Source organism: Phragmites australis, chromosome 3, assembly GCF_958298935.1.
Source record: "Phragmites australis chromosome 3, lpPhrAust1.1, whole genome shotgun sequence".
Classification (NCBI taxonomy): Eukaryota; Viridiplantae; Streptophyta; class Magnoliopsida; order Poales; family Poaceae; genus Phragmites; species Phragmites australis.
This window is the reverse complement of record NC_084923.1, coordinates 26,057,177-26,068,725: the sequence shown is the minus strand read 5'-3', so window position 1 is coordinate 26,068,725 and position 11,549 is coordinate 26,057,177. Positions and strand designations below refer to the sequence as shown.

The following is an 11,549-nucleotide window of genomic DNA, read 5'->3' as shown; positions in this document are numbered from 1 at the left end:
AGTAGATCTGTAGTTGACGGCCGGCGGGCGTGTCCAGCCATGAGTCCCATGACAAAGGGCATCTACCGAACTTTCCATTCCCAATGCAATGTTTGTTACTTGGTTACCATGTCAAATTGCCAGTGCAGGGACGCTGCATCATCTGGGGGTGTTCATGGCCCGCATAACTGAACAAAACAAAGGTGCGGGTTACGCATGAAAGACGGAAAGAAACCTTGTGGTAGAAGAGCAGTAACAATGATATATATATATATAAATAAATCTGAACAGTCCCCTCTTTCCCTCCTTCGCTCTCTCACAACTCTCTCATATCATCTGTGACCTAAAGCAAGAGAATCCGGACAAGTGAATCAATATGTGAGCCCTACTAAACAGTACACACAAGAAAGGCAGCCAGCCCTCCGATAAATAAAATACACAAAGGAAAAAGCGAAAAAAGGAGGCGCGGCCAGTCGGGGCAGTACAGTAGCAGCATCAATTCCGCATCGGATCGCACGACTACTCGGGATTTAGGCTAGCAGAGCCGCCGCGCCCAGTGCCACAGCGAAGACCGACACCATCACGCCCGCCGTCCTCTCCGTGGTCCTCCCTGGAGCGTTCTGCACGACGCAACAAACAGACGGTGTTAGCACATCACCCTTATCTTTATCTGCTACTGCGACTAAGCAAGCAATGTGAACCGCGACCAGAGGACACGTTGACGTTAATGTACGTGCAGACCTCGACTAATTATGTTTTGCGGCAACAGCAAGAAGCACGTGCATGTCAGGCTGACCCAATATTATGGAGTTGTAATCCTACCGCTAGTTATTGATTAGATCTGCAGTTCAGTGACAAGATTACCAAGCAGTAAAACGGAGGCGGCAGAAGCAGTTGCCCTCTGCTCTTGAGTCCAGTGTCACAACTCCGAACAGAGACGATCCTTTTTGTTCGCGTCAGTCAGCGACCACCGGCTACATTCTGCCACCGACGGTGACGCGCACGTTGCAATCGTCTCTTCACCTACGGCTACATTGACATTGGATTCGTTGCCACGTGTATCAACCACGCGTTCTTCGGTTTCCACTAGTTCCAACTACGCTCAGTAGATTGTTCTGCCTAGTGTACAACTGATCTGAATTCTGAAGTTACACTAGCGCTGTTCATGTAAGTATATAACAGTCAGCAATGGTAAGTAAGCGTACCGCGGTGTCGGCAGCGACGGAATCGCCGCTGGGTCCGGGAGCCTCGGCCGTGGGCGCCTCAGCGGTCTTAGGTCTCTTGGCGGCGGGGGCCTCCGCGGCCGGAGCAGGGGCAGACGCGCCCTTCTTCTTCTTCTTGTTCTTAGAGGACGACGACGGCTTCTTCTTCTTGGCCGGCGCGGGGGCCGGGGTCTCAGTGGGCTTGGTGACCGGGGACGGCGCGGTGACCGGCACCTCGGCGACTGGCGCAGGTGGCTCGGCCGCGGGTGCCTCGACAGAGGGAGGGGTCGCCGCAGGCGGAGTGGCAGCTGGAGCAGGCGCCACAGCCTTTGTCGGCGGGGACGCCGGGGAGGTGGCCTTGGCGGGGGGTGCAGGAGCGGGTGCCTTTGCCTTCGGCTTGGCCGGCGCGGCGGCGGGTGCCGGGGTGTCGGGCGTGGTTGGCGCGGCGGCCGGGGCGGAAGTGGCGGGGGAGATCTTAGGCGCGGGTGTGGCCGGGGTGGCGGACGGCGCGGCGGCGGGGTTGGACGCGTGGGCAGGTGGAGCGGGAGTGGCGGTGGGCGTGGCTGCAGGGGCCGTCGTGGCCTTGGAGGACTTGGGCGGCGCTTTGGCCGGCGCGGCCGCTGGCGACTGCGCGAGGGAGTAGGTGGCCAAGAGGAGGAAGAGGAGCGCGGCGCAGAGGACGGCAGCCCGCGCCATTGCGAACTGTGTGTGCTCTGTTTTTTGTGCGAGTGGCAACGGGAGGAATGGCAGGCAAACCGCAAGTGATGGCCGCAAGAGGGTGGCGCGGTGGATAAATAGGTGGAAACTCGAGGGAGCGAGGCGACGCACGGACGGTCAGGTGGGTGCGGCCGAGCGAATTGGGACGCGGTCACGTTGAGGGCTGGGTCGCGTATAGGCCTGTGCCGCCTGGCGAGTAGGCGCTCTAGCGTGCCGTTGGTGTGGTTAGGTGTGGGCGGACGCGGAGGAGGACCGGGAGCCAGAGCGCGCGCTGGGGTCCTGCGTGGGGACGGCACGGTCGGGCGCGGGCCGGGTGTCGGGTGCCGTTGTTGCGAGTGTCGGCGGGATGTCCGCGAAAAGTAATGGCGCCCCCTCGTCCCTTGACGCGAGCAGCCACCCATCGTTGCCGAACCTGTCAGGCCACCTCGGGCTCGTACGCTGGACGAGCGGAGCCGTTGCCGCGTGTGGTTACTCGTGACGCTACTGTGTTGCGGAGTACTTAACTTTGCTTGTCAGGATGGCTAAGTAGCTCCGATTATTAGAGTACATTTTTTAAAAGATGTGAATCTCGTTATTTTTAATTTTTTATCTTATATAGGAGATAAAGGTAAGATCTATTTAATGTTTAGGGCTATCTCTTAATTAAAATATAACTCTGTAATATTTTTTCTACATTTATAAAATAAAAACTATTAGCTAACTCTTATATTCATCCTCACTAGTTTTTCTCTCCCCTCACGTCTGCAAAATAATCATCGAAGCTGCCCTATTCGATTGCCGGTGGGTGCTGCCCGGCGTTCTCATGTTTGGGTTTTCGGGACTAGTGCGGTGTCGCATCCTAGCGGTTGTTGTACAATGAGTATATCTAATAATTTAAAATTAGATAACATAGTTGATCATATTTATTAAAATAGATAATATATTATTGTATTTATAAATTTAATATCTGTATTTAATACATTATTTAACAAAAATGGTGAACAAAATCATATTCGGTTGACGAATACAACCAGCCCTCCGTCCATAAATAGTAGTCATGTTAAGTTGATTAAATTTCGTTTTTACTCATCTTTAAAACGGTGATTTTCTGTTACTTCAAAAATTTTAAAACATTTTGTACGTGTTACATAATCCATGTACAACCCATTTTAATTAGATTCACCCAAAAGTCATTTTATATTTTAAACTAAAATTCTCAAAAAAGCTACTTTTATAAATTTTAACAATTGTTAGTGTCTCAAATTAATTCCCAAAAATCTGAGAAAAATCATTAATATTCTTCTTATATGATGGACTAATTTCTAAAATTATTTTTAGTCATAGGTAACATGATGAAAAAGTGAGTTCCTTTGTACTGCTTCATTTATATACATTTTTATCATTTTATGTGATATTCTTATTTTAATTCAATTTGAATTCAAACAAAATTCAACTATCTTATTATTTTTATCCTATTCACATGCTAATCTTTTAACTACATTTCTGAAGAACGATGGGCGAGCTGGCACGTCTCTTAAACAGTGCAAGCTGTAGTTGCTTGAAGAGAAGAATGGTAACAAGGACGAAGAGATGTACAAAGAGGTCATGAACTTGGAGTGTCTTCATGGACATTGCTATAAAGGTGGTGCTCATGGTCGTGGTCACTACTCACCTGATGTTTGCTTAAGCGGCTAAGCAATACAGTCGTGGTATTTCTATAGACTATGTAAGGAGGAAAAGCTGTTTGTTTTGACTACTTTCAGTGTCATTTTAGATATATGCATATGTAGTTAAACACAACAACTTATGCATAGATTCATGATTAAATTTACTTTCGTAACTGATATGATTATATTTTTATAAATATATTATACTAAATATAGTAGTTAAATTGTATTTGGAAAACCATGTTATTGTTTTAAGTATAATATAATCATATTTTAAGTAACTATAGCTTGCACTATTCAAGAGACATGCCAGCTCGTTCATCATTCTTCAAAAATGTAGTTAAAAGGTTAGCATGTGAGTGAGATAAAAATAATGAGATAGTTGAATTTTGTTTAAACTCAAATCGAATAAAAGAAGAATATCACATGAAATGATAAAAATACATATAAATGGAGCATTACAAAGAAACTCACTTTTTCATCATATAACCTAGGACTAGAAATAATTTTAGAAATTAGTCCATCACATAAAATAAATATTAGTGAATTTTTTCAGATTTTTAAGAATTTATTTGAGGCACTAACAATTATTAGAAATTATAAAAGTAGCTTTTTTAGAATTTTAGTTTAAAATATACAACATATTTTTTAGGTGAATCTAATTAAAATGAGTTTCACATGAATTATAGAACACGTAAAAAAAAATTTAAATTTTTGAGTAACAAAAGCTCACCATTTTGAAGGAGAGTGGAAACAAAATTTAATCAACGTAACACAGCTACTGTTTATGGACGGAGGTTTGCCTGTATTCAGCACTTGAGGTATCGAATATGACATTATTTATCATATTTGATAAATAAGGTATTAAATATGAATGCTAAATTTATAAATACGATAATATGATATCTATTTAAATAAATATGGTCGAGTATATTGTTTAATTTTGAATTTTTCTTAGTATACGCGTCCACGCTTGGTCGCTGGTGTGTTTCTTTTTTTTTTATGGACACCTGGTGTGTTTTGGTAGCATCCTTCGGAGAAAGTTATAAACTTGTCCATCTAAGCTAGCAGATCGAATTGCATATTTCGGTTCCTTATGCTCCGATCCAAGAAGGCAACAATGCAACAAAAATGTTGACCAAGGACTCACTAGTAGCTTATCGTATCGATACAAAGAAGGCAGTATGACAGACGTAAGCTGCATAGTTTGATAGAAAGCATTGACGTCCTATTTTCCTCATTTTTAAATGCGCGTAAACTTGAAAAAAGTAATGCAATTTCGCAAAAGGGACGTAAAGCCAAATCGAGATGCTTTGAAGAACTTTATCACGGCTCTGGTAAATTTGACGCCGTGCATTTCGTACCAGAAGTCACCTTGCGGTCACGCTGTCAGATCTTAGAATCTTACGGTTACGATACTATAAAACTAAGATAATACTGATCTCACTATATATATTCTATATTTAGAGTATTATAATTCAAAATGAGAGTCCATACAATCTCACATAATCGCTAATATCCTATATAGGATCCCGATCATAACAACAAACTTTGTCAATATTTAAAATTAGGTAACATCTATACATAATTAACTTTTATTAGTTTAATCTGATATATTTTATTAGTTTGTATCTTTAGAACCTATATTTAATAATATGTTTTACATATTAAATGTATTTTCAATATAAAAAATAAATTAAACTTTAAAAATAAAAATTTATAGGATCATAATCTTACTATCCGACCATGCTCGGTAAAAAACGATTTTACCCAAGATCTTGGTCCTAAATATCTTGGTCGTCGGTGGCAATTTTTATGTGATAATTAGGCAGCATGCATGGGCGGACTAGGAAGAGCCAGCGAGGGCGTTGGCCTTCGCTCAAAATTTGGAAAACAGAGCTAATCCGTATATGTCACTGTACAAAGTTACTGTCAACTGTACAAAGTTAGTTACAGAACACTAATTAGAGTAACCCATTCCATGTTGACTAGGCTATACTGCTGTAGAAAGCTAATGGATAATGATAAGCTAGGTAGGGTTGATGGCTTGATGCACACAACATTACCATGTGGACCAAAGTGGAAAAAAAAAGAGAAACGCATAAGGGACCAAAAAGAAGCTAGATTTGCTAAAACGATCGACAGCGGTTGAACCGTTACTGTCAACGGAGAATATGTAAAATGGAATGCTAGGTGGTCAGGAAAAGAATGTCCACACATGTAGATTGTTGTTGCAATGATACAACACCTTTTCTCTTGTTTAAGAATCACTGGCGTTCCTTCCAACTAAAGTCCGATTCGATCTCAAATTGATGTCTATGAAGTTGTTGAGTAGAATTGAAAACCAAGCTTAAATCTCTCCTTTATATTAGGCCTCTACTTCGAAAGATTTTTGTTTGAATAATCAGACGATATTCCTCTTTTTTTTCTTATCTTTGAATACAGCAGCTCGTTCCGGTATATTTCAGAGGGACACACTGAGACAGCTATCTGGAGGATGGCTGTGTGCAACAATCAATCAACAGGCAACAGGAAACAGAACACATTCGGCACAACTACATAAACAACAGCCAGTCGTTTAAGTTCTGGTTGCATCTGTTAATTATTTTGTGCATTTTTGCATGATGCTGGCATCTGTTGATTTCTTGTGCATTTCTGCATGATCTGCTAGGATATCATCTGAAAGGATGGATTGTCGAGTACTATGTTAGGTAGGAGTAGAGGATAAGAGGAACTGAGTAGAAGACAAGAGAGTCGGACCGTTCATTTTTTTATAACTTCGTAAACTTGCATTGTAGAAAATGTCGAGTACTATGCACTAAAAAATGTTTTGTAGATAGTTTTAGTGCACTTATTTGTTGCATTTCCTATTATAGAAAAATATATATGAAAACAATACTGTGACCGGACTGCAATAGTGTCATGGCTGTTTTTAAGTACGATTTAGTTTAATATTCACAATACTTTCTAACTAAAAAATATGATATATTAAGTATAATTTTTTATATAAATTGTCACCTATGAATATACATTTTAGTTGCAAGTTTATATTTTTATACCATGTGGACAGCAAGTCATTTAACGTGTGCGATAGGGAAATAATACATTTAACGTGTGTGCCTGAGGCAGTCGTTCTCCTCCCCAAAGGAAAATATGTTTTTTCTATGGATAAAATGAACGGTTGCGGTGAGAAAAGAATAAAAATTAGAGGCAATGACAAATAAGAAAGATCTCCGTGCTACGCCTGTTCATTTTTTTATAACTTCGTAAACTTGCATTGCTAGCCTTAATGTAGGTCTCAACAACAATAAAACGCTGAGAAAATTTCTTAATTACTATCGATAGATATAGTACTTTTCTATTTATCATCATATAAAATAAAATTTTTTAGTTGCATTATTTCTAATTTTCATTTTTTTCATCGCCACTGCCATCCAATTGATCCATAAAAATACATATTTATTCTTGAAGAAGAGAACACAGTCTTAGGTGTGGCCATCAATAGCTAATCGAAGTTTAAGGTTCTTTAGAGATCGGTCTTAGAATATGATATATTAGAAAGTTGTAGATAATTTCTTTATCTTTTATAAGGGTTTTTCAACGTTGAATTTGGATCAATAGATATGAATTTTCAAAGTCAAGTTGTTTGTAGACCATTAGGGAGCTACATGTTACATTGTGCTGTATATCAAAGTTGTAGAAAATGTTTTGTAGATAGTTTTAGTGTACTTATTTGTTGCATTTCCTATTATAGAAAAATATATATGAAAACAATACTGTGACCGGACTGCAATAGTGTCATGGCTGTTTTTAAGTACGATTTAGTTTAATATTCACAATACTTTCTAACTAAAAAATATGATATATTAAGTATAATTTTTTATATAAATTGTCACCTATGAATATACATTTTAGTTGCAAGTTTATATTTTTATACCATGTGGACAGCAAGTCATTTAACGTGTGCGATAGGGAAATAATACATTTAACGTGTGTGCCAGAGGCAGTCGTTCTCCTCTCCAAAGGAAAATATGTCTTTTCTATGGATAAAATGAACGGCAGCGGTGAGAAAGGAATAAAAATTAGAGGCAATGGCAAATAAGAAAGATCATTGTCAGTGTATAGAATAAGGGGTCCCCTATTCTGAGGGTCCACACAAGCCAATACCAGTTGACAGAAGATTCTTTTTCAGAACAGGGTCCCACCACGCGACCAATCTGTATCTTTGCGACCAGGATCTTTACCACATAAGGATTCCTGCAACCAGCTTTCACTGGTTGCGGGACAGGTACTCATCAAACCAGTCTATTTTCGTTAAATGCATTCCACTCAAGTGTTTTCATTTTCTAGACACTCCTCCCCAGCGGACAGGTCATAACCGGTGTAGTGGTGCCATATCCCGTCCCACGGCATTAAACGTCACGGGACAAGCTCGCATGCATGTTAGACTGCTTCACAGGAGCGCGTGCATGACCGGTGATGGGACGGGGCGAACCGGCTGACCAGGGTGATGTAAGCATGGAAGTGTCTAGCGGATGGGTTGGGCTCAGCAGCTTCATCAGAACAAAAAGGGGCACATGCGCCGCCCATTTTAAGTAGCCTATTGGTGGAAGGGTTAGCGAATGTATGGATCAACGGAAGAGGGCCCACTTGTAAGTTCTCCTTCTCTCTATCTTGTAAATAGAGGAGGACCTAGTTTGTACGGGAAGGGGGGAACGAGTTCACAAATACTGATAACAAAATATACATGATGTAGGGCTGCTATCCTTAGGGAGACCTGAATCTGGATAATCCCTGTATTCTTGAGTTCATCACAAACACACGTACACCGCAAGCATCGTTCATGTGCCCATCAACCGGTACACCCCAGAATAATTGTTAGTGAGTAACTCTCGATAGTTGGCATGCTAGGTAGGGGGCACGTTTCTGTGTTTCGGTAAGTGTTGGAGATTAGATTAGGCTACCCATGGCCGGATCCACAACAACTGCCGAGTCCTATTCCTAGGACCCTAATCAGTGCGAGGTGTTCATCATGGGCTACGACCTAGATGAGCCCGGTATGTTCCAGGTATGAGACATCGAATCAGAGTCTGAATGCTTCGAGGCTCAACGAGAACTTTGCATGATAGTTCATGCAACAGGAGGCAGTGAAGGCTCTCGTGTCCCAGGTGCTGATGATGATCCTCAGGCCACGTGCTCGGAGGGGAACCAGACCGGTGCCAGACATGGGGATGCTTTGACAAAGACCAACTACCACAGTGTCGTTCGGAGGAACTGCCATAGAGGACATGGTCTTTGGAAGCGTTGCTAAGGTTGTTACGCTGCACGAATGCCAGGGGCTTCCCCTTTGTGACATGGCGCCACTCCGTGCTCGACAGCTCGATTATGAGGCCATGACGCCTGCACAGAATCTGTGGACCATGTGGATACTTCTTAGCCACTCACCGGTTGTAGTATCGGAGGTTTTGTCATTAGTGTCATGGTTGTGTGACCTCACCCTCCTAGTTGAGACCGCCCGATGCCAAACTTCGGCAGCAAGCACCACGATCGCCAAGAACTAAGGCAGGCCCCACGGTAGGAAAGATCCTATCCTCCCTCGGTAACAGAGAGCACTCGGAGACCCCCACCACATCGAGATAGCCAACCCTCTGACCTACATGACTCCCTGCTCCAACGCGACCTCTACAACGTGATCCAGAGCCATCAACCAGTCAAAATCTCCAAACAGGTAAGAGGGTAACTTGAAACTAATCAGGTGTGTGGCCTTTTGGGCAGGGTCATCTCGAGGATAGAAAAAAGGGTCTTCCGCTCTTTAAGTTTCTAATAGAAAGAACGACCACTTTTGGCAGACACCAGGAACGGGGGCAACCTTCCAGGATCTCAACAAATGATCCTTTTTTCTCCTCATGTACGGACCACTCCTCGACCAGACGAGGAGTTGTTGCCCTATTTGTAGCTACCCTCACAGGTCATGGGAGCGGTATGGCTCATCGAGCAGTGAGGGTTTTCTGTGATTAGAGATGAACAGGCATATGACCACACATATCGATAGGCTGTGCATGTAGATTGGACTGTGGGCTGGAGCAATCTTGACCCCACATGACACCTTCAGGTACACATTTCAATTAAATTTTTAGGCTACTAAACATTGTTGCAGAGTATGACGATCTCTTATCTGGAATATGAGCAGCATCTGCACGGTGGGTAAAACACCCACTAGCAACGAGGGACTAACTACTAGCTGTAAACTGGGTGCAGAGGGTTTCCTATGCTCTAACCAGACGATGGCGACATAACTCTCCGAAGTGAGAAAGATAGAGCAATGCTCCTTCGGTTTTGAAGTCTAGCACATCCCTCGCAAGGACAACTTCCTAACCGATGAGTTGGTCCATCTAGCCTCTTCTTGTGCACTTGTCCCGGTCAGAGTCTTTGAAAAAGGATTCACACGACCACACACCGCGGTCTCTGGCAAATGTGGAAGGGATGCTACTCTTGGAAATGGAGCATCAGAGGAAACACCTTTGAAGGCAATGCCTCCTTTTGTGTCGTCAACCTCGGGTGGCCATCATGTGGTCACCCTGCTCGATTTGTGTATGATCTGGATAGATCAGATCTTGGACTACTTTCAGAAGCTAGAAGCCCGTTACGATGAAGGGTCAACAGAAAGGGTCACGTGGGAAGACAGACCCTAAATACTCCTGGGTAGTGGGACGCCTCTATCGCTAAAGGAGCAACGATCTTTTACTAAAATACATCACTCGAGAAGGGGGAGCACAGGCTACCCCGACAACCTTGGAGGTATATGTGGTGGCCGCGCTTCATACCACACTCTGGTCGGGAAAGAGTTCCGGTAAGGATTCTATTGGCCCACAGCCCTCCAGGAGGCCGATGAAACGGTGCGGGTCATGTTAGAACCATGGCCGATATGCCAAATTATCATCCCAAGAACAGCAAACCGTACCACACCCTTGTTCTTTCACTATCCGAGGGCTCGTTATCATCCCTAAAAGCCCCAGACGGTTTTGAATTCCTGCTCGTGGTAGTAGGCAAATTCACTCAGGGGATCGAGGCTAAGCCTGTCAAGAATTCTCTACCACAACAATGATTAAGTTCATATGAGTAGTGGTAGTGCGATTTGACCATACAAACCACATAATTATGAAAAAACGGAACTCAGTTCACCAGTTAGAGAATGCACATTGCCTCATACAACCAACTACTCACGTGATGGCCAGGAAGCGCAGCAAGAGGACAATACAAACCCAACCGAAGAGTCCCACAAACGTGCTAAAAATTTGGGCAGCCCAATACCAAAATTGCCTTAGGCGCTACCGCGGCCACAAGATGTGGAAGCAGACACTGGTTGTAGGCGACCTTGACCTTAAATGAGTCTAGGAATAGGGTAGGTCATGACAAGCTCTTACCCAAGGGGAGGGGCTTATAAAGTGATCCGGTTTTCTTGACCTCGCACGATCGACGTGGCTAGATATGAGGAACCGTCCAAATAGTATTCTACTTAATCATTAGGAGGATCATTATTCATAAATACAACCTCAATGATTAACCAAAATACCATCCTAGTAGTCCCGGCACGTATTTTGTGCCCAAGATCGGAACACATGTTTATCCAACATGTACATTACAACATAGTTTAAGAAATAGCGAGTAATTAAAGTTATTTTACAAGTTCTTAAACATGCAGCAATTTGCAACAGTTTACACAAAGAGAAACTACACAACAGAAGATTAAAATCTTAACAACAACAAAAGGAGAGTGGAGTCATATGCCCTTAGGCTCCACCCCCAAAAGCTACACCTCACCAGAGTAGGATGCACTACTCTTGCCCACCACCTGCATCGGCGGGCACGAAGTAGCCAAACACCGCCTCACCCTCAACAGCAGAACCTGAAAGCGCAGGCATGAGTACGAAGTTATTCGCAAGACTTAATCCATATAGAGCACATACACGTAGCTCGGCTCCAAGGATTATGCATTGAGCTGTTA

General features: G+C 43.1%; 1 protein-coding gene across 1 annotated transcript; it reads right to left on the bottom strand.

Moving 5' to 3' along the window:
• Positions 1–221: 221 nt before the first annotated feature.
• Positions 222–2,037, bottom strand: LOC133912738 (classical arabinogalactan protein 9-like). The gene is made up of 2 exons (XM_062355627.1): positions 1,185–2,037; positions 222–599 (listed from the first exon to the last, which is right to left on the bottom strand). The coding sequence occupies exons 1-2, from the start codon at positions 1,875–1,877 to the stop codon at positions 510–512; spliced, it is 783 nt and encodes a 260-aa protein (XP_062211611.1). The 5' UTR covers positions 1,878–2,037; the 3' UTR covers positions 222–509.
• Between the last annotated feature and the right edge of the window lie 9,512 nt (positions 2,038–11,549).